This window comes from Phyllopteryx taeniolatus, chromosome 12 (assembly GCF_024500385.1).
Source record: "Phyllopteryx taeniolatus isolate TA_2022b chromosome 12, UOR_Ptae_1.2, whole genome shotgun sequence".
NCBI lineage: Eukaryota > Metazoa > Chordata > Actinopteri > Syngnathiformes > Syngnathidae > Phyllopteryx > Phyllopteryx taeniolatus.
Window position 1 is genome coordinate 20,566,733 of NC_084513.1, and position 22,832 is coordinate 20,589,564.

General features: G+C 43.5%; 4 protein-coding genes and 1 non-coding gene across 8 annotated transcripts; 3 read left to right on the plus strand and 2 right to left on the minus strand.

Moving 5' to 3' along the window:
- The first annotated feature begins 877 nt into the window (after positions 1–877).
- Positions 878–4,342, plus strand: mpc2b (mitochondrial pyruvate carrier 2b). Its single transcript, XM_061791930.1, has 5 exons — positions 878–1,225; positions 2,497–2,537; positions 3,190–3,274; positions 3,460–3,571; positions 3,847–4,342. The coding sequence occupies exons 1-5, from the start codon at positions 1,132–1,134 to the stop codon at positions 3,887–3,889; spliced, it is 375 nt and encodes a 124-aa protein (XP_061647914.1). The 5' UTR covers positions 878–1,131; the 3' UTR covers positions 3,890–4,342.
- Positions 4,140–8,462, minus strand: rpl24 (ribosomal protein L24). The gene is made up of 7 exons (XM_061791929.1): positions 8,394–8,462; positions 8,192–8,267; positions 7,861–7,971; positions 6,319–6,455; positions 5,130–5,190; positions 4,933–5,054; positions 4,140–4,851 (listed from the first exon to the last, which is right to left on the minus strand). The coding sequence occupies exons 1-6, from the start codon at positions 8,396–8,398 to the stop codon at positions 4,974–4,976; spliced, it is 471 nt and encodes a 156-aa protein (XP_061647913.1). The 5' UTR covers positions 8,399–8,462; the 3' UTR covers positions 4,140–4,851; positions 4,933–4,973.
- Positions 6,926–7,107, minus strand: LOC133487295 (small nucleolar RNA SNORA23). The gene has a single exon (XR_009791282.1). It is a non-coding gene; the product is annotated as a small nucleolar RNA SNORA23 (small nucleolar RNA).
- A 21-nt stretch (positions 8,463–8,483) lies between the features above and the next one.
- cep97 (centrosomal protein 97) lies at positions 8,484–15,147 on the plus strand. Of its 2 annotated transcripts, none has more exons than XM_061791925.1 (11): positions 8,484–9,022; positions 9,502–9,644; positions 9,724–9,882; positions 9,986–10,087; positions 11,093–11,206; positions 11,285–11,451; positions 12,150–12,314; positions 12,435–12,610; positions 12,758–13,197; positions 13,556–13,631; positions 13,857–14,201. In XM_061791925.1, the coding sequence occupies exons 1-11, from the start codon at positions 8,989–8,991 to the stop codon at positions 14,048–14,050; spliced, it is 1,770 nt and encodes a 589-aa protein (XP_061647909.1). In that variant the 5' UTR covers positions 8,484–8,988; the 3' UTR covers positions 14,051–14,201. The 2 variants fall into 2 exon arrangements, with proteins under 2 accessions (XP_061647909.1, XP_061647907.1); XM_061791923.1 differs by having other exon boundaries at positions 8,491–9,022; positions 12,758–13,265; positions 13,857–15,147.
- Positions 15,148–15,738: 591 nt separating this feature from the next.
- nxpe3 (neurexophilin and PC-esterase domain family, member 3) lies at positions 15,739–21,430 on the plus strand. Of its 3 annotated transcripts, none has more exons than XM_061791927.1 (6): positions 15,739–16,149; positions 17,646–17,797; positions 18,015–18,745; positions 19,640–19,710; positions 19,796–20,002; positions 20,713–21,430. In XM_061791927.1, the coding sequence occupies exons 2-6, from the start codon at positions 17,708–17,710 to the stop codon at positions 21,273–21,275; spliced, it is 1,662 nt and encodes a 553-aa protein (XP_061647911.1). In that variant the 5' UTR covers positions 15,739–16,149; positions 17,646–17,707; the 3' UTR covers positions 21,276–21,430. The 3 variants fall into 3 exon arrangements, with proteins under 3 accessions (XP_061647911.1, XP_061647910.1, XP_061647912.1); XM_061791926.1 differs by having other exon boundaries at positions 15,739–16,081; XM_061791928.1 differs by having other exon boundaries at positions 15,741–15,845.
- Positions 21,431–22,832: the final 1,402 nt, after the last annotated feature.

The window sequence follows — 22,832 nt, forward strand, 5'->3', positions numbered from 1 at the left end:
TAAAGATGCTTTTACGTCAAGGAATTTTTTTTTAACAAGTTACTGTACTCTTTGTACAGTAACGTTCCACTAAAGGAACTAATGTAAAAAGGGTGTCAGCAAAAACGTTTTTTCCCCCTTTGATCACTTTGAAACTTTAACCTGTCATAATAATAGAGCTATTTGCATACTTGGCACAATCACTGCCATTGACTGCTTTAGAAGTCAAATATTCATGTTAACTGGGAGGGTTGGCAGTGAATGAGATTTATTTGGGGACAATATGCAGTTTTCATTGCTAGCAATATTTTAATGCAGTCTCGTATCAGTCCCCCACCGTCTCCTGTCTCTGCCCAAAGAAACAAAGAAACGCCGCCAGCTCATTAAACTTGTTCAACAACGAAAAAGAACCAGGTAGAGAGCAGTTTGTCATACTTGCCCGGCCGCCTCAGAGTGCATCTCAGGGTCAGTTACACGAAAAGTTACCGGTTTGATGGTGCATTTCTGGGAATGTAGAATCAATTGAAATTATAAGAGAGGTGGTCAACTTAACTGATAACTCGGTGAGAACAGGTGATGCGACGTAGCCGGTGGTTTTCCAAGCTCAGCCATGCAGCTGTCCACGTAGGCCTACAGGACACACATCGCCGTTAAATATCTTCACCCTTGATTTGAAGTAGAGAGTTGTCCACGTCCAGAATTTGCTACTTGGGCCCTAATAATAGATTTACAAAAGAAGATTAATCCAAATGAACAGTAATTGAAGCAATGTCGCCACTCAGTTAGGATACGTCGTACTATAAAACAAATGTCTCCCACTGTAAACCAATCAAATACGGTTTCTGAACGGACCGACCAATTGGCCACTCTCTATTGGCCCGCCCTGTTGGCCAAGGTTGCTGTACCAGTGGAAAGTCACCTCAAGCTAATGACAGCTAGCCCAGCGTCGCACATAGCATACTCTTCCCATCCTAAACCACACTCATTTTTGTGTGTTTCTCAACGCCGCGAAGATTTTTTTTTTTTTTATAAAAGTGTGTAAATTTGAACACGAGCAACTTCTTTATTACTACCGTCTCGTTAAACCTAGTTTACGAATAGCTCCGAGCGGCTGTCATTTTCATTCCTCCCCCCAAATTTCAAGCTAGCATCATGGCTGCATTGAGAGCGTCCTATCACAGGATTCTGGATTCTATCGAGCATATGCTGCCCGCCAAACTGAGACCTCTGTACAACCACCCGGCAGGTAAAGCGAGTTTATTAAAAAAAAAAAAAAAAAAAACAACAACAACGCGATAACTTTAAAGACAGTAGCCTGTACTGATCTCTGCAATAAAGTAGCACCGAGATTGGCGTGACGTTTCCGTGTATTTTGGAGTTCATAATCAGCTTGGAAATGCAGCGAGAATGTCCAAAACTACAATTATCGCCAGAAGACTTTTTTTTTTTTTTGTGCACACAGGCGAGACTTCACTGCAGAAAATAAAATGCTCAGTTGTCCTAGATAACACTGAGATGAGTCGTATGACTGGTCGAAACCATGCATAAAGGTTTACTGAAGCCAAGTGCGACGTGTACTGTTTCCATTCCACTGTTTATTTTACGTTAACACTCATTTAGGAATATGAGAGGAGCTATTATTGTATTCAGTATGAACAGCACGACAATTTGTTAATCAAACGCCAGCATAACTAAGTGAGTCTCCAGTATTGTCAACTCACAGTCATGCTTGAGCGGGTTGATAGTCTGGTCTTTGTTTTGTTTTGGGGTTTTCCCCCTGTCCAAGGGTATTGGAGGTGTGCAAGGACAGCTTTGTGACCAGGTATGAAGGGGCGGCGACCAAGGACCACCTCCCTCCCAGATCATTTGCAGAAACTCTGTCCTTTATTGGTGTTATGCCCTCAGCACTGGTGGGTGATAGTGCAGCAAAAGCAGGTCGGCAGACTTTTATGGGCCTTCCCCAACTTTTTAGTCTCTGTAGCACAGCGACTGATATTTCCAAAGTGGAGTACACGCATACACATGACAAAGACAAAGTGGGCAAGTGTGTGCTCGGGACGACCAACGTGGCACACACGCATGACGAAATCTCCATCGACAATCGTGAGTCTCCTTCCCCAAACCAGATGCCAAGACTGACCTGTGAGAGGCAGCTTGCTAGACTGTTGGAAAATACAAAGAATAATTGACTAGCACCGTAGTAGAAAAATAAATAGAAGCGAGCCTAGTGCCAAGACCCACCCACTTTTTTACCCTAAGTTCCGCTTTTTACCCTAAGTGCCCCTGTGTGTGCTGCAAAAAGTGCCCTCGGAGCGGGAAAACCAAACCAGCAAGTTTTAGGATCCCTCATGGTTCTCTCCTCTGTGCTTCTGGGCAATTGCCTCGGTGTTACCTTTTGCATCGACTGCAATTTTTGTGGATTTACGTGTAGGTTTTGAGAGAAATCCCGCAAATACTACAAAGTAATGTCTAGAGAAAGCTTTCATGGTTTCCCCCTTTTTCTTGTTTTCATTCAAGGTCCAAAAACGGTGTTCTTCTGGGCGCCCATGTTTAAATGGGTAAGTCTAGATTATTATGATTATTATTTGTTTTTTTTGTAATCGATATTGTAATGGTTCCCATAGCTGGCGCGGGAACGATTTCCAGTCAGTACATTGTTTCCCTGCCACATTGCAGTTTATTTTTTCTGCTCCCGCTCTGTGTTTTTTTTTTTTTTTTTAACGATCTTTTTTCATGGGTTTATAATATACAGTACTTACAGTAATGTTTTCGCCAGTCGCCAATGTACTTTTCAGCTGTTTATTGAACATTGGGAAAACAGTAAAACTTTTGACGAGAAGTTAGTTAACATCGGTTTGGTGGCGGTATCTCAAAAGCGACGTGGAGCAAATTGCAAGGTATGTCAGCGGTCAAAAACAGGCAACGCACAAACCTGATCATTTTTTCGGGCCATATCAGCCAGTCCTAGTTAAAATATTTTTAAAAAATGTATTAAGTATATTCGAATAAGATGAAACCGATCGCATCATGAAAGATGAAATAACAGAGGTTTTGAGACTTGACCATTGCATGACACTTGTCGTTTTGGCAACAATTGAGTCACTAAACCAAATCGAGCCCAAATATATTGTTCAGGGGAACTTTTCATTCAACTTGAAGTGGTCACAAAACAATACCGTGGATATAAATGTGCTGGCTTAATATTTTCAGGGCCTGGTTGCTGCTGGCTTAGCTGACATGACACGGCCAGCAGAAAAGCTGAGCACCTCCCAGTCTGCAGTACTGACGGCAACAGGTAAACTGAGTGAGAGTTAAGGATATGTAGTTAGTTTATGCGTTTTTGTTGGCTACCGATGTATGTCAAAGGTGTCCAAGGTTTGCCCCCCATGTTCCTTCAAACAAATCTTATATGATGATGTTTTGCACAAACCAGACTATGTTCTCACTCGTGTGTGCATAACCTTGGCTCTTGTCGACCAGGCCTGATCTGGTCCAGATATTCGCTGGTCATCATACCAAAGAACTGGAACCTGTTCGCTGTCAACTTCTTCTTGGGCAGCGCCGGAGGCTCCCAGCTCTACAGGATTTGGAGGTGAACCTTTTACCTCTGTCTCTTAATGTATACGGGGTGTTTCAAAAGGGTTTTCTATTATTTATTACAAAATAATTGAAGCAAAGTGGATGAAATTCACAGGGTAAAACCTACATCAACTGAGAATATTTGTGCTAACACCAGCTTTGATTTGTAATGTTCAACCGTAAGTCATTGGTACACCTCGACATGTGCACCACCTTTTTCGTCGCAATCAAACCATGACCACGTAACTCATATTTTCTTCATCGTGTGGCTGTTGTGTCCTTGAACAGATACAAGCAGGATCAGAAGGCTCAGGGCGCAACAGAGTCCTGACCGTGAAGTAAAAGGTCAACTTGTTGCCAGGGCACCCACAGACCTGCCCCGCACGCCCCGCTCTTCATTTGTACATCACATGATCTTCGTTTCCACGTGACATCCATGACAGCAACATGATCCGACCATATTTAACATACATTTCCCTGCTGGAAATGTGCACTTTCCCTAAAGTTCCAAGTTTCCTCAGGGCATATAATTGACATAAAAACTAAAGTGAAAATAACACTTGATGATGGTCACTAATGCAAAAGTTATAACTTGTTTATTAACAAGTTGTTTGATTGTACATTTAGTTTGTATATCATTTTTCAGGTGTAGCAGTCATTACCTCATGCAATCATTTCCCAAAAACATTCACTTTGAAGATTATCCAAAGCCATTGAAGGGCATCACATTTGTAGTCATTTATTTATAATATGGTTATTAAACTTTGATTTTAATGGCTTTAAACTTTGAGAACAAATCACTTCATTGTTTCACTTTTCCTTCTCTTATCACTGTAACTGTATAACACGATTTGTGTGTTACTCGTGCAGCTTGTAATGCTACACAAATGTCGCAAGCTAACACTAGCACTGAACCGCTAGTGATGTCTGATGCCTCTTTGCTCTTAGGGAAGTCTTTTTTTTTTGTATAAATATATTTGTGTTTGTTGTTTTTTCACCATAATTGTTAATTCTAATCCCCTCACTGTAATGGTAATCATTTATCTCACTTTAATGTCACCTGATCTGCTGAGTGATGGAGCAAATGGCACTTTGAGGCACTGTGGAAGTGTAATTGCTGTTATGAAAGGCTAATAAATCCTGTTCAACTAATACAATCTGATTTGTTCAGTCGCATTCAAACCTGCTTATCGATGACGTTAAAAGATGCAAAATTGAACAGGACATTTCTATTCAGATATTTCCGGTTCATGTCACAAACTACGGGTGTGGAACCTGCGGCCCGCATACAGCCTGGAAGAAATGGAATACAAAGCTCATATATATTAGAACACATTTCAAATTTTAAAAAAAATGCACAGAGATGATGGTTACCCAAAAACTTTTATTCACAACCAAAAACGAGGAGCCGCGGCTTAGCGTTTTCCACCAACACGGGGTGCGTTCACCTTCATGGGCTTGGCGATCTTGGGCTTCTGTGCAGCCTTGGTGGCAGCCTAAAGGACAGAAGCATACAAACCCTTTTTAGACTTGAGGATTCAATACAATCTAACAGCTAATACACGACTCACCTTAGTGGGAGCGACGGGCTTCTTGGCAGCCTGCTTTGCCTTCTTGGCCTCCTTGGCAGCTCTGATTGAGGAAAAACAAAAGCACATTGAAATCCATCTGAATTACACTGAAGCCCCCCTATTCATGACTTTTACACACCCGAACATGCCACAAGACTCCACCAAATCTCGCGCTAATAGGAAAGTAGTAATTGAATGAAGTATTGTTGAAGTGATTTATCTTAACCGAGAACCTTAAGATCTTTGTTGTTAGCGGAGGTTACAAAGAGTCTGTGCCAAATGTGCACATGCATGCTCTCGCTGGCAAGTTTCCCCCCGAAATCAAATCATGTATGTGTAAGCCATTTATTTTCAAGAGTATTGTAAGGAGCTTGAAATAAAAAAAAAACTTAAGTTGAAATTATTAATATAGGCAATTATAAATGTTTTGCGGTTATTCGTGGCAGGACTCGGTCCCTATGCCCTACAAATAGCGGGAGCTTTGTTGTATAAAACGGAAAATGTCTTGAAATCAATAATTAGTTGAATTAATGAGAAAGGTTTTTTAGATAATTGAGCAACTCAGTCTACTTACTTATCCATCACATTAGAACAGTGGCATCCAGAGTCAGGGCCTTTAAAAGCTCTCTGGGGCTCAAACGCTATCAAAAAAACTAACCTACATTTACAACATGAAATTGTATTAATTTATTTCCAACAGCCTTTTGTCTTCATATAAGTATCGTGCGTTTTGGCTGCGCAACTTCCATTCATTTGTGGGGTTGATTTTTCTTTTCTCCAATCACATTTCAACTTCTGTGTGTTGTTATATCAATTTACTCTGCCAAGGGCCGTCAATGAGCGGCTCCAACTACCGGAGACAAATTCCTTGTGTGTTTTTTGGACATACTTGGCAAAATAAAGATAATTCTGATATGGAAAATGCCTCCTGCACCCTGTAATGTCGTCCATAGTTCTATTGTTTTTTTATATTATTTTTCAATGTGATGGTGGTGGTATTATAAGGTGGACAGTCCCCACTGAAGGCCCACGTCTGAAATGCGCCGCCCGCCACTGCATTTAAACGATCTACATTATAAACAATTCTAACGATGCATCTGATAAATGCCCGCAATAAAACCAGAACATTCATTTTAAAAACAATTTAAAAAGTGCAATGTTTAATGCAACTGCTTCTGTGTGCTCTTACCTGATGGCCTGCTCTCTCTGGGCCTTGCGGACCTCGGGCTTCTGGTTCCTTTTGGCCATGATCTCAGCCAGGGAGGCACCAGTGATGGCCCTCTGGAACTTGACGGCACGGCGGGTACGCTTCTTGCTCACCTCTTCCTGTTGGGACACGAAAAGAACAGCAGCAACCCACCATTACAAAAAATGACACCCAAATTATACTCAAAACAAAGCGTTGCTGGTACAGTGAACCCTGCGAACAGCATTACTGAGGGACTGCGCTCTGACGGAAAAACTGCGATTAATTGACCCCCCCCCCCCCCAAAAAAAAATGGTTCACTTTGTACTGTAATTACCTATACAAGCCACAAGGTGACAGCAAGGGACTAATTTTGTGTAAAATGTAGCTCCCAGGTCACTTCAACAGTTCCTTGGCAACAAGATGCAACCCAAAGCAAGCACAAAACCTGTGACTGCCTGAGTTTTCAGTTAATTACGGAAGATGGCTTCCATTTTAAAAAATCTGTGACTTATAGAATGCCTAACTAGGGCTAAACAGGCGTTCACTGTACTAGCACAACTGCAGCATCTAAAATAGACAAAATGTTAAAACAATTCCTATCAATAAGGCATGTCGGAGAGTTTGGAGGCCGGCCGTTGGTAATGAGTCACTAATGACAACAAAGGCCAGTACTATGATCTCCGCGTGTTCTATGGCTGCAGGGTGTGGAGTGAGCGCTGCTGCACAGCCTGCAAAACACAGCCCGGCAACAGCACATGACATGGAGGGAGGCCATGCACACCGTCCCCCCGCAGCCAAACAAGTGACAGCCAAAAGACTGAGTACAAGTACAGTAAACCTTTGCTGACTTGCAAAGTTTTCTAGAGAACAGAACAAACTATTTGCTGAAAAATGCACCTAGTCACGCCTATCGCCGTTTTTGTTTTCCTCCATCATTAACTGATACTGACACAGTAACGGAGTTGTAGCCACGGTTAGCCACCAGCCAGCGTGGCAGCTAATAAATAGCAGCATACGTGAAAATTCCAGAACAGGTCTGAAAGGCTGGTGACGGTCCTTGTAAGGTTAATTAACACTGTAGAAATCAGGGCGGTAAACTTTTCAAGATGATGCTTAGACAGGTCCGCATCGCTATTGGCAGGAGTAGGAGTTGAGAGCGGATCAGATGGTAATGGCTGGCTGCTCAACAGGTCACTAAATGCCTAACTAAAGATAAGAAAGAGTCTTTTGCGATATACAATACCACTCAAATGTTTGGGGCTCACTTAGAACGCCTTAGTGTCCAAGACGATTAACAGATTTGTTCTCAAGAATGCTCTCTCTCAAAAACGCATAGAAATAACATATGATGTGTTACAGACCATTAGTATTGATTTGTGGGTGGAAGAAAATGTGAAATGGACCATATTTGGACAAACAGTTTCCACCCAATAGGGATGCTATGCTGCATATATCAATAAATGTAGTTTGCCTACTGTGGTGTTGTATGCACATTTAAAGAGACAAACGTAAAACGGTCATTATTAGTGGCTTGTTACTTACAGATTGGCCCTTCTTGTGCTTGCGTCTATACAGCACAGTCCAGTTGATCTGTCGGGGATTCCTCTTGGCCAAAAATGCAGACTCGCATTTGGCGTTCAAGAACTGGAACACCTATGAGAATTCATTAGAAGAGCAACCTGGAGGACTTGTCGCATATTTATTACGCATGCTCGCCCCAATATGGCATACATAGATCGCATTTAAACGTGAGCCGGTTAGGCCTATTCCAGTTGGCCGTCTTTATTAAAGCCACTATAACGTTGCTAACATATTAAACATGGCAAGTGCCACAACAAGTAAGGGCGACAACGAGGACGGCGTTCGCGTTTACCTTCCCGTCTATCCTGGCGTACCGGCGGCCATGGCCGGGGTAAATTTTGTACCCGCTGAAACTGCACAACTCGACCCTGAAAACGACAAATGTCGGGCGTCACTGAAATAGATGAGCTTTTGTATTCGGTGAAATGACATGATCGTATCATATAGTTTATTTAAATGTCGAGATGGTGTTTGATTCTAATCGGTAAACTCACTTCATGACGGATACAAGAGTGCGCAAAACCGGAAAGAAAGATGGCGGAAGCGGAAGCCGAATAGGGGGATTTATGGTTATAAACTATTCATTTGACTGAATGTTTTTTTTTTTTTACCACTTGACGAGTTATAACATGTTTGACTAAAATATATTTAATTACTGGCAAAAAAAATTTAAAATAATTTTCTAATATCACAAGTTGCCACACGGTAAACGTCAGTTTGATGTCTTCGCGAATGTCACGAAGCGTTTGGTCGTATGTGTGTATAAGAACAAAGCTTGCAACTACTATAATTCTTAGATATTTTGGCATGTTTGCTCAACTAAAACATTAATCGCCATTGCTACATTTCGCGGGTAGCAACGTTTAGCGCGCCTGTCGCAAACGACGATCCGTTAGTGTAGTCTTTCCCAACACACTTTCGACCAGCCGCCAAACAGAGGAGCGTCATAGTTGTGAACTACATTTCCCAGAATGCTTCTCTGTTACACAGTTTGAACTTCTTGCTAGCGACGGTCGCTCCTTGAATCGGTTTGCAGCGATTAGAATTCCAAATTTGCCGACTGCTTGTCAATGTGTGTGTGGCAACAGAATGGGGGTGTCAGATTTACAATTGGATACAAATGGTAAGTATGCAACTTGTGTTTCAATGTAAGTTTGTTTTGTCGCATGACGAGCTTATGTGACTATTGAGTTTGGCCGTTAGCTAGCGTATGTTGTTTTCTGTGTTTGAGTAGAGACAGTTTGTGCCAGTATGATCATCTGCTGTTATATTACCAAATAACGATGTTTATTGTTTTTCAGCCTCTTTTCAAAGCACATTGTATTTAAGCGCACGTGGAGATTAAATCATATTTTTTGGCATGTTAAGTCAGTTCTCCATTGGCAGATCTTGTGACCAGTTTAACGTCAACAACGGAATTCTTTAGAATGAATTCACTGCATTTAGTTCTCAGCAAGTAAATAACGTTAACCACCATTACATTTAAGTTATGAAACTCCCAGTTAAGCATGATCATTTCATATTTATGGTCACTGGCTTCATGACATTCACATGGTGTGTAAGCGTTCATTGTTTTAGTCCATCTTGTTTTTTTCCCTATAGGGCCTGTGGTAGATCTTTCGGCTCGGGGTATGCGGAAGCTTGACCCCAGTTTCATCTGCTCAGAGAACACACACACGCTCATCCTGGACCAAAATCAAATCATGAAACTGGACCATCTGGAAAGGAACCCGGGCCTTCAGCAGGTGCGTCACTTGTCCCAACCCTGAGCAAAATACTGTATTCTTCATATTACATGTGTTTTCTTGGTCTTTGCATATTTAGCTGTCAGTAGCCAGCAACCGCCTGGTCAGGATGATGGGTGTGTCGCAGCTCAAAGAGTTGCAAGTCCTCAATCTTCCCAACAACAGTATTGGCTACATTGAGGGACTGCGCGACCTGCCCAAACTCAAATGGCTCAACCTGTCGGGAAATGCAATTAAGGTTCAGCTTTTATGACTTTTATGCCCGTTGTGTACAAAATTGTAAATAGATTAAAGCATTAGTTGTTCTCGCATATGTGATTTTTTTTTTTTTTTTTGTACAGGTTATCGAGCAGCTGAACAGCTGTGTTTCCCTCCAACACTTGGATCTTTCAGATAATAGTATATCAATCATTGGCGATCTGAGTAAACTTGTGTCCCTCAAGGTGCGTAATTTCGTCGTTAAAATAAACATATCGTGTGTTTTGTTTTTGGTTTTTTTTCAAAATTGAAAACCTTTCCCAGGTGTTTTAATAACATGTCTGTGACATGCTTTTGTCCTAATATGCCAAGGATCAACAATTGTGGCACGCTTTTTCTTGTAGCGCTGAAATTAGCCCATTTTTAGGGGCCAGCCCTGTCTCATGCAAGTCAGCGACTCTTTACCCTGCCTCAACTCGGTTTGGGGTTTTGTCATTATGTAAATTTGCCACACTGTTGCGTAACACTCACTCAGAGACATTTTCAGATATATATACCGATTAACCTTTGAATTTCACACTTGAGCGGTGGGCAGGCACTGAGACCCAACTACTTGCATACAAACCATTAACACTCTTCCCTTATATGTTTCCTTTAATGCTAACGTGAGACTTAGCCTCTCACTATATTACCCCTGGCCCCCCCAGTTTAAAAAAAAAAAAAAAAACACAAAAAAAACGTTTTTTTCACCCCAAAACATTTTTTACAACTAAAATGCATTTTATTCTCATTTATGAGGGATGAACTTCTACCCTTAAACTGCATATGTTGGTACTGAGTATGGTATAAATTCAGTGTACTAATTTTGAGACATCAAAATTAGCTAATGGTAAACGTTGAGCAACCTCGATTATCATAAGCACGCTAGCGATTACCATTTTAGCCCAAAAAGGGCTACCTACCATTCAGCTCACATGTTATATGTACATTACACATCTAACAGTGGCTTTAAAATCACAGACACTCCTGTTGTTTTTGTTACTATTTATCACTGGCCCAACATTGGGTGCATCTGCAATAAATGTCCATGCAAAACATGGAGAATGGCACAAACATGGTTCCGGAGGAGCGTCAAGGCAGCAATGTTATTCAATTTTTTTTCCCTAGCGCAGCTAAACAAATAAGGTTTGATTGTTAGAGGGTGTGTGATCTTTCTTTTTTGGGGGTGGGTGGGCGGGTCAATTTTGCAGACACTTCTCCTGCATGGAAACAGCGTGACAACACTCCGCACTGTGCCCGCCAACCTCCCCGCCCATGTGTCCATCCTGTCGTTGGCATCCAACGAGATAACAGATCTCAATGAAGTAAGTGTTCCTCATTCATTGCGTCAGAAGCTTACAGGGATTTTCTGTGCGTTTACGGATGCTCACTTTGGGCCATAGGTGGCACACCTGGCCCCCCTCCACGAACTGGAGCAGTTGTCCATTATGAATAACCCTTGTGTGATGCCAACCCCGTCGCTGCCGCGCTTCGACTACCGGCCGTATGTGATGAATTGGTGTCTGAGCCTGAAAGTCTTGGATGGCTTTGTGGTGTCCCAAAAAGAAGGGTAAGGACATTTATGCCGTGTCGCAGTTCACTATCAAAGGTGAATGTATGGAGAATACACACACCGCAGGCAAAAAAGTGGACTATTATGTCGTGGCCGAGTCGATCACCAACCCTGAACACAGTTGCAGTAGAGGCCTTGGCAGAGCATCACCAACCAGAGATCAAGTCCAGCGTCTGGGGTTGTCTTTGCGTTCCACACTTCAGGCTGTAATTGGCTGCAAAGGATTCACAACCAAGTATTAAAAAGTGAAAGTTTGACTTATTATTGTTAATTTGCTCCATTACTTTTGGTCCATTAAAAAGTGGGAGGCACATACAGGTACATCTCAATAAATTCGAAGATTGTCAAAAGCCTTAATTTAGTTAGGTAGCTCAATTCCTAAAGTGAAACTCATATATCGAGATGCTCTACGCACACTCGAAGTGAAATATTTCACGTTTTTTTTTTCAATATATGTATGATTTTAGCTTATTCCAAAACAGAAATGAAAAATTCACCATCTTTCGAAGCTAGAATATTAATGTAATTCAAAAAAAACAATGACAATAATTTTTTTATGTAAAAATTAGTCAGGCATTTTGCCCTCAGAAAAGTTTTTTCCCCAAGTGTTGAATTAATCTACTGTATAACATGTATGAGGATGGACAGAAAGGAACTTTTCTCCCAATTCTCCCATTCAAATGTATTTTTTCCAGACTGAAAGCGGAGTGGCTGTACAGTCAGGGAAAAGGTCGCTCCTTTCGACCAGGCCAGCACATTGAACTGGTTCAGTACCTTTCCACCGTTTGCCTCCGGACCACTTCGTCGCCCTTGGTGATGGCGGAAGATGCCAAACTGGAGAAGATCCTGAATAAGCAGAGGTATAAACCTGAGCGAGACTTGGTATACACTTGTACTGGGCTTGGTTTCTCGTGGGCGATTGTGTACACAGCAAGAAAAAAACACGAATTTGACATGAATGGTGTTTTTCCTTTCCCAAGGTTTCACCAAATGCAGTTGTTAGAAGAGACCCGGGGAGAATGTCCAAGCCCGCCTCGGCCCACTCAGCTGGCTGTGGAAACGACGGACGCTTTGCATACATCGCTACAAGGGAACGCCGCAGAAGTGAAGAAAATGACCACACCGCCACCTGGTGTCCTGTCGGACCCGGAAAGAGGTAAGAAGAGGCTGGATGGATGAAATTGACGCTCATATTCTAGTTTGTCATTGAATTTCCCCTTGAGGGCTCATAATAAGTATAATCAATTTAAACACCTCATATAATACAATATGTTATTTTTGTACTTTTGGTTTTTCCACATAGGGCGAGCAGTGCAGTTTAATACATGGATGAGCTGTGACTCGTCCAGCCCTTCGCTTTCATGTATAAGCAACCCAAAGCTGGGAGAGGAGAACCTCCGTTTGGAAGACGTGCAGACCGACGAGGATAAGCCGAACAGCAGTATCCTCTCCTCCGAGTCCTCCTTCATGCCGCGGCTGCCTCACTCGGACAGCGAGGACGAGACGGAGACATTTGAAGCCGACTCGCTGGCCCCCGGGCGTTCGGCGTCCCCGTGGCGCGCGCCCCCGTCGGAGCAGCGCAACACCGAAGAAGAGACTCTCACGCCACCTTCGGAAGCCCCAGAGGAAGCAAAGTTTTTACGTTTGCTCGACACGTCCGAGGAAGCGACAAGAGCAGCTGTTAAGATCCAGTCGTGGTGGAGGGGACGGTACACTCGGTGTTGTCACCCCACGGCCAGAGAGGTGCGCAGTGAGATCCGCCTGCGCAGGATGCAAGATCACATCGTCTCTTTGTCGCTAAAACTGGACAGGTGCACTTCATAGACATGTATATGCTTTATTATTTTCTTGGCCGTATGTAACTACAGGACAAGGGCAAAATATTAGATCCACCTCACAGTTCCTGGATGTACAATGCAGAGAACACATTTTGTGTGCATGCATGCATATTCATGACGATAAAAGGTGATTCTTCGTCTTCTCTAGGACTTTTCACACAGCTCTGTCATTAGATTGATGTTAATTAATGTTGAAGTCTGTGGGTTTATTTTTTTTTATGACATTTAGGTACAAAGACTTGCACTGAAATGTTTATTTGCAGGGTGCAGAAGCAGTGCGAGGAGGAGAAGTTAAAAAGGATGGTTCAAGAGGAAGCGGTCCGGTTTCTATGGAAACAGGTAAGCTGAGTTTTGAACACGTCATTGGGTTGCGAATTATTTCTATGAGTCAAGAGTGGAGAAAGTCACGTGACAAGCGTATGGCGGCTAGCCAATCGTCGGCTGATGAAAGAGTCCATTCTGGCTTGAAAATCGATCTTTTCTACACATTTTGAGTTCCATGTACAAAATGAAAATTCTTTTTCACGCTAGCATGATTCACATATTTCTTTGCGCTCCTGCCAGGTCCAGTCCATGCAGCAGTGGAAGCAGTCTGTCGAGGAGCAGCTGGCCTGCCTCGCTCACGTCTCCGCTCCTCCCGGACCGTGTCCGGTTGCCCCGCCTGCAGCGTGCACCGCCGCGAACCGAGCGGCCACAGATGTCTCCTTGCCGGACTCGGGCTTCCAGATCACCACCAGCGAGGAGCGGGCCTCCCCTGAAGACAGCTTCCTGAGCAGCGGGACAGCGGAGTCCATGACAACTGTGCGAGTGTCCCATCAATGCGTGGACAGCACAGACTGCAGCCTCCTTGAGCACTACGCCTCCTCCTTGCAGCAGAGGGAGGACGAGGAGGAGGAGGAGGAGGAGGAGGAAGAGGAGGAGTTGGTAACGTCACAACCATCCTCTCCCCTGCAAACCGAAGATGACCAGGCAGATGTCCACTGAAAAAAAAACTGTATCGTAAGAATGTTATATTTGCCCACTGAGGCATGGCTGAAAACTGCACTTATATTTATTATCTATCACCCACAAAGTGTGCTTTTATTTGTTGAACACAGAAATCTAAAGATACTTGGATTTTGGGTGAAATTTTAAGATGAACCTAAAATGCACTGTAACCTTTACACCTCACCTTCTCTAAACTGATGAATGCACGTCCAACTCCTCGACGATTGAGTACTTTTGCACGCCTTGCTGTTCTCTAACAAGGGACTGAACGGCGAAATTCACGACAGGTGTTTGTGCCATGAACTGACCAATACATTTCGTGGTTCAATTAGAATTACTATTTGAACAGTCGTGTTCATTATCCCGTTCACATTTCGGCATAATCAGACCAAGACGACGCCTAACAATGGATTCAGCAGTACAGTGCCATTGTGAGGTTTCTAACAAGCCATTTTTAGAGGTCACGGGGTGTCATCAGCAGGTTGCAACAGATACGGAGAGACTGGAAGAGTCACAGAAAGGTGTAGAAGTGCGTGTCCTTGGGAATGTATTGGTCAATTCATGGATCAAACACCTGTTGTGAATTTTGCCGTTCGGCTCCTTGTTTGAGAACAGCAAACTGTAAAAAAAAAAAAAAAAAGTGAACAGATGGACACCTGCATTCAAAAGTTGAGAAAAGGTCTCATCAAGTTTTTATCGTGCATTTTAGGTTCATCCTGAAATTTTACTCCATGTCCCCTGACTTTTTGAGAGCAGTGTAGCGCATCTACTGTTACACTGTTTCTTCTATGTCTTTTGGTAATGGAATTGCCTTGCTGGTATGCATACAACATGATTACACTGAAATAAAAAGCAGATCAGTGCATAAGTGTTCACTGGACGTGTGTCATCACGGAAAAATAAACCTCCATCCACATCCAAACGACGAATACAGTGGAGCTACCAAACTTGAACATTGCTGGGCTGACTTCTAATTTTATCTGATTTCAGAACTCCCAAGAGTAGGAAATGTAGAGTTAACGACGCAGATTATTTGTTTTCTCTCTGTCTGATTGAGCAACATGAAACACTAATAAAAAAAAAATATTAAAAATCTATTATAAAGACTAAGAAGAAGGAAAATAAGCATACATAGAATTTGATTATGTTATTGACATCGTAATTTTGGCACGGTTTCATATTCACAATGTAACGTTAGCAAGTAACGACCAAATCTTGATGTGTTTAAAATATTGAGCTACTGTTGTTATATCGAGATGACAAATTCTCCTTTGGAACGAGAAGACTCTAAAAACGGCAATTTATATTAAGGAAATAACCTCGAGGCCCTTTCCTGAATCTTTTGTTTTGTTTTTATTTGATCAAAGTCGTGCGGAAAATGGATGGATGCAAACTGTTCACCACGATATGTTCCCGTTCAATAAAGTTTATTCAATTCCGGAAGTAGGGAATGGAAACAGCCAATCGCAGTGGACGACAAGCAAACGATCACGTTAGATGTTATTTTGCTTATTTGCTTCTCAGCCGGGCCAGGGAGGAAGCGACAAACTGCCGACAGGCCAAATTGTAGGTCATCAGCTCGTGCTTTGCGATTAATACGTTACATTTGTAAGATTTGTCAATTACCAGGAGCCTCGTTTTTTTTGTTTTTTTCCCCCCTCCTATCCTGCCTCAGCTCATCGGCGTGTGTGTAGCAGAAAGACCTCATCTTGTGGAAGATACCATTTTTTTCCCCCAGCAGTGCTGCTTTTTCTTTGTCTTTTTCGTTTTTTCTCCTTTTTTCTTCTTTTTAAAAAAAAGCGGTAAATATTTTCTTTTTCTCCTCGTCAGTATGATCAACTATGGAACTATGCTGAGCTCAAACGATAAGGTTTATTATAATTATCTTATTACATCTTCTTTTTTTTTTAGATGGTCGAACAGAGGTGTTATCATACAATTGAACTCATGTTGCAGTCAATCATGATTGTACTGTTATGCATCCATCCGCTTTCCTCACGAGTATCCCAGCTGACTTCGGGCGAGAGGCGGACTCAGGCCAGCAAATTTACAACAAACAAAAAAAACCCAAAATTATTGTAGTTAATTAATTCATCAAAACAAACAGGAAAATGTTGTGTTCAATTAACCGTAGCATCAGCGTTGGCAAGACGACTTTGGAAATGTGCTGGGTCGCAATTACAGGTTGCCATGTTGAAAATGTAAAAGAGTAGTAGGGTAATTATTTCAAACACTTAATCAAAGTAATTAAAAATGACATTTATTGACATTTGGATTCCTTTTCTTCATTTTCAATGAAGGCATCAACAGGACCTTTGGTTAAAGTGTTTAGCGAGTCAATGTTATTTTATGGGTTCAAAAGTGCGACAATGAGTCTTAACCTTTTCAAAATCTGCCACCAAATAATAGATTACGCCGCAAAGATGGCGTTTCGAGGTCACGCTTGGAAAAGTATGTCACGTTTGAGAGTTGAGCGTAATGGCACGTGATTAGAGAGAGCCAATCACAAGGCTTCACAAGGAGGTCGCGATATGAAAATAAATCTTGAGTTCTTGTGGCTTTTTTTAATTTATTTCAAATAAAACAAATTGTAATCATTGAAATTTCCAAAAGCGGCTATAATTTGATTACATATTTTCTCCCAGTAATGTAATGGATGCCAATTACATACATTTTGTAACTACTTTACATCGCTTTCGGGAAGAAAAAAAAAATGGCTGTATGTTTTCTGGTAACATATTATTCCCTTTCGTTTTGAATTGAACCGGATGAGGATATATGAAGCTTTTTGGGATGTATGAATCATTTATTAGTGTGTTCCGTGATGAATTCTCGCATTTGCTCGTTTTCGAAGAATGGGGGGTGGGGGGACGCTTTTTTGTACGCGTTTACCCAGACGTGCGAAGAAGTAAGCACTTTATTACGCAGTAACATGCGAACACTCTTTATGTTGCAAAACATGCATGCGATACAGTAGCAACACCCCCCCACACACACTTGCTCGTACTTTATCCTCAAAACCTTTTATTTATTAATTAATTTTTTTATTTACGCTTATTGGAAATTTCCAGTTACTTTCAAAGCCCATCAAATAAGCATCGTGGAAAGCAAATAAGTATATGTACTTAACACAATAGTTTTGCGCTTGCTAAAATGTGCTTTTTCTTTATCTGTAGTTTCTCAGTCTGAGTGAGTGCCGTATTGATCCACCCATATTTTGCTATATATGGTCATTAGTCATCAAGTTACTTCCGGGTGCCTGGAGGATGATATGGATGAACATGTGGAGCCAATGTGATTTTGAGAGACACAATTAGATTTTGGGTTTGTTGACTCAAGACGCTCGCTCTCTCCCATGTGTGCAAGGTGGCGTGATGACATCACCGCTACTGCAATGACGGCGGATAATCGACAGGATTAAAGCGAACATGAAGTCTGGGAGTATTTTGAAACATGGCCTCATCATCCTCTCCCTGTTTGGCCTCATCTTCCTGCTGCACAACATTACCAATAGGGAGGTGAGAGAAGTTTGTTTACCTTTATATACATATATATATATATATATATTTTTTTTTTATTTTTTTATATATATATTTAGTTTTTATTTTTTTCTTCCCGCATACCGTATTATACCAATTGCGGCACGGCAGCCGGTTGGGAATTGCCGGGTTGCAGTTATGCACACTGTAGTGAAAATGTGACCACATTTGCAGTTCATCTATGTCATCTCTTCAGAACTGGAAGTACCACACGGTGTCAGCGATGTACAAGTTGCAGGACCGGATCTTCTGTTCACATCTGGGCCAGCCGCCGTCACCGGAAGAAGAGCTGGAGGAGCGGGACATTTTGGACTCCATCGCCTGGCCTCAGCCGCCCTCGAGCGCCGCGCCGCCCGCCCTCTGTCAGACCAGCGACCCGGCCCACAGCCTGTTTACAATCGTGCCCTCCCGAAACGGACGGCGTCGCTACGTGGGCGACCAGCTGGAAGTGCTGGTCCACCTGCACGACTTCGAGGGCCGACCCAAGCGCTACGGCGGCGACTTCCTGTTGGCTCGGTTGCACTCCCCAGAATACAAGGCGGGCGTGGCCGGGCAAGTGCTGGACCACAAGAACGGACTTTATTCCGCTCGCTTCCCGCTGCTGTGGGAGGGCTCGGCTCAGGTCGAGGTCACCATGGTGCACTCGAGCGAGGCCGTCGCCGTGCTGCGGCGGCTGAGGGAGAAGCGGCCCGACCGGGTGTACTTCGTCAGCCTCTTTCGCCTCGGCCTTCGTTCGGAGACGACAGTGTGCAACGTGTGCCTGCCGCGAGACCAGGGGCCGCTGTGCAACTACACGGACCCTTACTCCGGTGAGCCGTGGTACTGCTACAAGCCCAAAATGCTCGCCTGCGACGCCAGGATCAACCACGCTAAGGGAGGCTACCTCAAAAACGTCATCACCAATAAGGAAGCTTTGCTCTTTCAGAGGTTTGTACACGCACGGATGAACTGACACGAGCTATTCCAGAACAGGCCGTAGAGCCCCAAATCACGTTTGGGGTATTGGAGCGTTCACGTTTACAACCGTCTTTAAATAGAACTTGGTTTTATCGCTGTACGACCGTCCGCTTTTTGAAACGCTATTTGAAACAGAGCAATATGCGCATATGTAAAATACTATAAAAACATTCACCCTCTAGTCATTTTGATGTCAGTACAGCCTTTCTGAAAAGGTTATTTCACACGGAACGATCATTGGACCTCCAAATTCGTGCTTTCGATCGGGTGTGCCAAACTCATTTTGGTCACGGGTCCGCTCGGAGGGCCGTTATGGCTGCAAACCCATATGATTGCCTCGTATTATTACGTATAATTAGTTTTCAAATCAGAAGCCAGTAAAAACTGTTTGTTCAACTACAGTATGAATCCATTTTATTTTAAAAGGGGGGTTGGTAACAAAAAATGCTTGCAATTATCTCAAAAGTGGTTTCAAAAGTGAAACCCATTTGCAATTTTTGGTATTTTAGCCAGAAACACAATGTCGTTGCACACTCCCCTCGGGCCACAGAAAAGGACGTGGCGGGCCGGATCTGGCCCCCGGGCCACCGGTTTGACACCGGCGCTTTAGCTAATTGACCTTCGGTTCAAAAATGTGTTCCACACGAAACCACACGTGGACCCGCAAGGCCCGGTTGGGGTACTTCCTGGTGTCATAGAAAGACGGGAGTGAGTTTTTCGGGATGCGGCTGTTACCGCCGAAACAATAAAGTTGTCCGGGCAGAACTCCCTTTTTTTTGATCCCTGGACAAGTATCGCTGTAGTGTCTCATCATTGCTGTTCCTGTTGCAACTTTTGTAATTATTTTTTGTTTTACTAAATCAGTGACGTGAACGTCAAAGTTCCCATCCACGCTTCCACAACGGACACCATCAACGTGTTGCCTTTCAGGAAAGGTACCGCGGACATTCAGACTGCTGACATCCACTTTTTAGGGAACGGCCGATTCATTCACGTCGTTGTGTCTTGTCATCAACGTAGAAAGCGGCAGTCCAAAAACGGATCCCGTGAAGATGGCGACGTCTGGGTACTACTACCAGGACTCGTGGAGGCCATTGGGTGGCGTTCCCATGCGGCGGTTTGACGGAGCGTCCGCCATCGCTCAATGTTTAACCAACAAGGTGGTCTACATGTACGGCGACTCCACCGTGCGCCAGTGGTTCGAGTATCTCCTCAATGTGCTTCCAGGTGAGCGCTTTTGTCTCGTAGCGTTGTGGCAGCTCTGCTCGGGTGGCGGGCAGAAATGGCCACGAACTTCTTAAGCAGTTACCTTACCTTATTCCATTGCAACATGCAGCCAATTCTTTGTTTTGTCTTGAGTCCCATTTCTGTCGGGCCAATGATGCATTTCTCGCGCACTCGCTGTGGTAGTCTCGCCAGGCTGCACTATTTGCACATCTGTTGGACAATCTAGTGGACTCTGCATCTTTTTTGCACAATTGTCCCCCCCCCAAAAAATAATATATATAAATATTGTACCAGCATTACAACATTACTGGTAACCTTTTACTGCTCAGTGACTGTTTTTTTATGTCTTTATGTCTCCAAAGTGTTCTCTGTCTGTTGTCGTTTCAATTGCATCGTGGTGATGTTGAGTCAATAAGATGACAAGTGTGTCGATTTCCCAAGATTTATGGACCTGAATGAAGTCTGTAAAGACTGTCGAGGTTGCAAGTACGTACATCGGACAGTGTGGTATATTCTTAAAATAATATCACAATATTTCAGCGTATTTGAGGTATATAGTAGACGTAGTGCATATTAGTCACGCTATTACACAGCTACTTAGTGTATACGGTATGGCGAATGACTTTTTTTCTTGCGAACGACGCTGAATCCCCAGTCGCTCGTGACAACTTGTTTCCTCTTATGTAGCGTGATTGCATTTTACCCTGCAGACATGAAGGAATTCAACCTGCAGACTCCCAAAAAGGTGGGGCCCTTAATGGCGGTGGACAGCACCCACAACATTCTGCTGAAGTACCGCTGCCACGGCCCACCCATCCGCTTCTCCACCGTCACGGCCAGCGAGTTGCGCTACATCGCCAACGAGCTGGACGGCCTGGCCGGCGGTCCCAACACGGTGGTGGCGCTCAGCATCTGGTCTCACTTCAGCACCTTCCCCGCGGAGGTGTACGTACGCCGCCTGCGGCACATCCGCAAGGCGGTGGCGCGACTCCTGGACCGGGCGCCGGGGACGGCGGTGGCGGTGCGCACGGCCAACCCTCAGGCCCTGGGAGGGGACGTCAGCCTGTACAACAGCGACTGGTTTTCGCTGCAGCTGGACGCGGTGCTGCGCGCCGCGTTCAAGGGTCTCGACGTTATGCTGGTGGACGCCTGGCAGATGTGCGTGGCGCACCGCCAGCCTCACCACCTGCACCCTCCCACGGCCATTGTCAAGAACATGGTCGACATGATGTTGTCCTACGTTTGTCGTGATGGGGCTGGGAACAATGTGTGAATTGAATGGGTCATAATATTTCTTATTTATTTCTTCTTTAAAAATACTACAAATCTTCGTGATTTCGAACTGCATAAAGAAGAGAAGAATGTATTGGACATTTTTGCCTTTTTAAAAGTATGACTTTGTGCTGCACATTAAAATGAGAAAAATTGTTCCAGTATTGTGAAAATGGACTGTATTGGGAAAAGTTAGCCTATTTCAAAATACAACTTTAGTCTCTCAGTAGCAGTGTTGTCATTTTAGCGTGGGATCGGTACACGTGCCCATGGACAGCAAAATATAGTGACAATCAAAAAAAGAGACTGCTTGCTAACGTGTGGACAAACAGAATTACAGGGTGCCATTTTTTTGCAGCTGTTGTTGTGACGTGCGCGTCTGCCTCATCCCAGTACCGCAAATTGTACAATTTACTTGGTTTGTTGTGCTGCAGAATTTGAATTTAACGAGCCGGTCGAGTTTGTGTTTGGTGTCGCGACAGTGTAGAGCCCATTGTTGACCGCATGCTGCCTTGCCTTGTTCTCTTCAAAGTGCACGAAGCGCTACATCACAAAGCCATGTCTTTTCCCCGCTTTTGGTAGCGCTTCAGCCTTGGCGGAGATCTTGAGTTTTACATTTCTTTGTGTCTATTGAAGTTGTCACAGGACATTTTTTTTGGTTTTTTTTGCAAATGCACTGAACCCCTGATTATTGCGGGGAATATGTTCCAGACAAACCCGCAATGCCCCGATTTTAGATTTTAGTGCTGGCTGTGTCCTACACGGGACAACAACCACCGAAATCGGACTGGGCCCTCGTCCAATTGAAGCCATTGAAACGTATTTAATGATATATTTTTGGGAAAAAAAAACGATCATTTCCAAAATTCTCGAGAGCTCTCGAGAAAATGCGGAGATTTCCGGCAAGTTCCGACTTTGTCTCACACGGACAACAATCTCCCGTATTGGTCTAACCTAAAGTGAGAATATGAAAACATATACTACACTATGAAATATCATATTTTCCAAAATATCTTGTTCATGAAGGGAGCTTTAGAAACTGTGCCAGCTATGTCCCACATGCAACGACAATTGCCGTTTTGGGCTGGATTGGAAAATATTTGTAAAAAATACATTCTATTAAAAACACAGGAATTTCTGGCAAGTACCTGCTGTGTCCTACATGGGGCAGCAATTCCTCGTGGGAGATTTTTTCCAAAGAGAAACAAGAGTCCATCAACGGCGAAGAAAATATGTTCTTCCAATTTGAAAAGAAGAATAAAGTCCCCATCAGCCCGGAATTCACAATCCCAAAATCAACGCCATCAAATGCTGTGACGATAAAGAACTCCGTAATGAAGGTAATGGCGCCAGCAACAAGAATGATGACGACAGCGAGTAGGATGAGAAGCCTCGTCCCGAGGCCGAGCCGAGCTTCTTGCGAAAGGGATTCAATGAGGAATCCAGGTGGATTTTTTTGCGCCAGTGGTTCTGAGCCGCTGGTCCCCCGGGAGATCACCGGCTTTTGGGCTAATTAAATTGATTGAACAAGCCTTTAGTGTCATAGCAGCTGCTCACA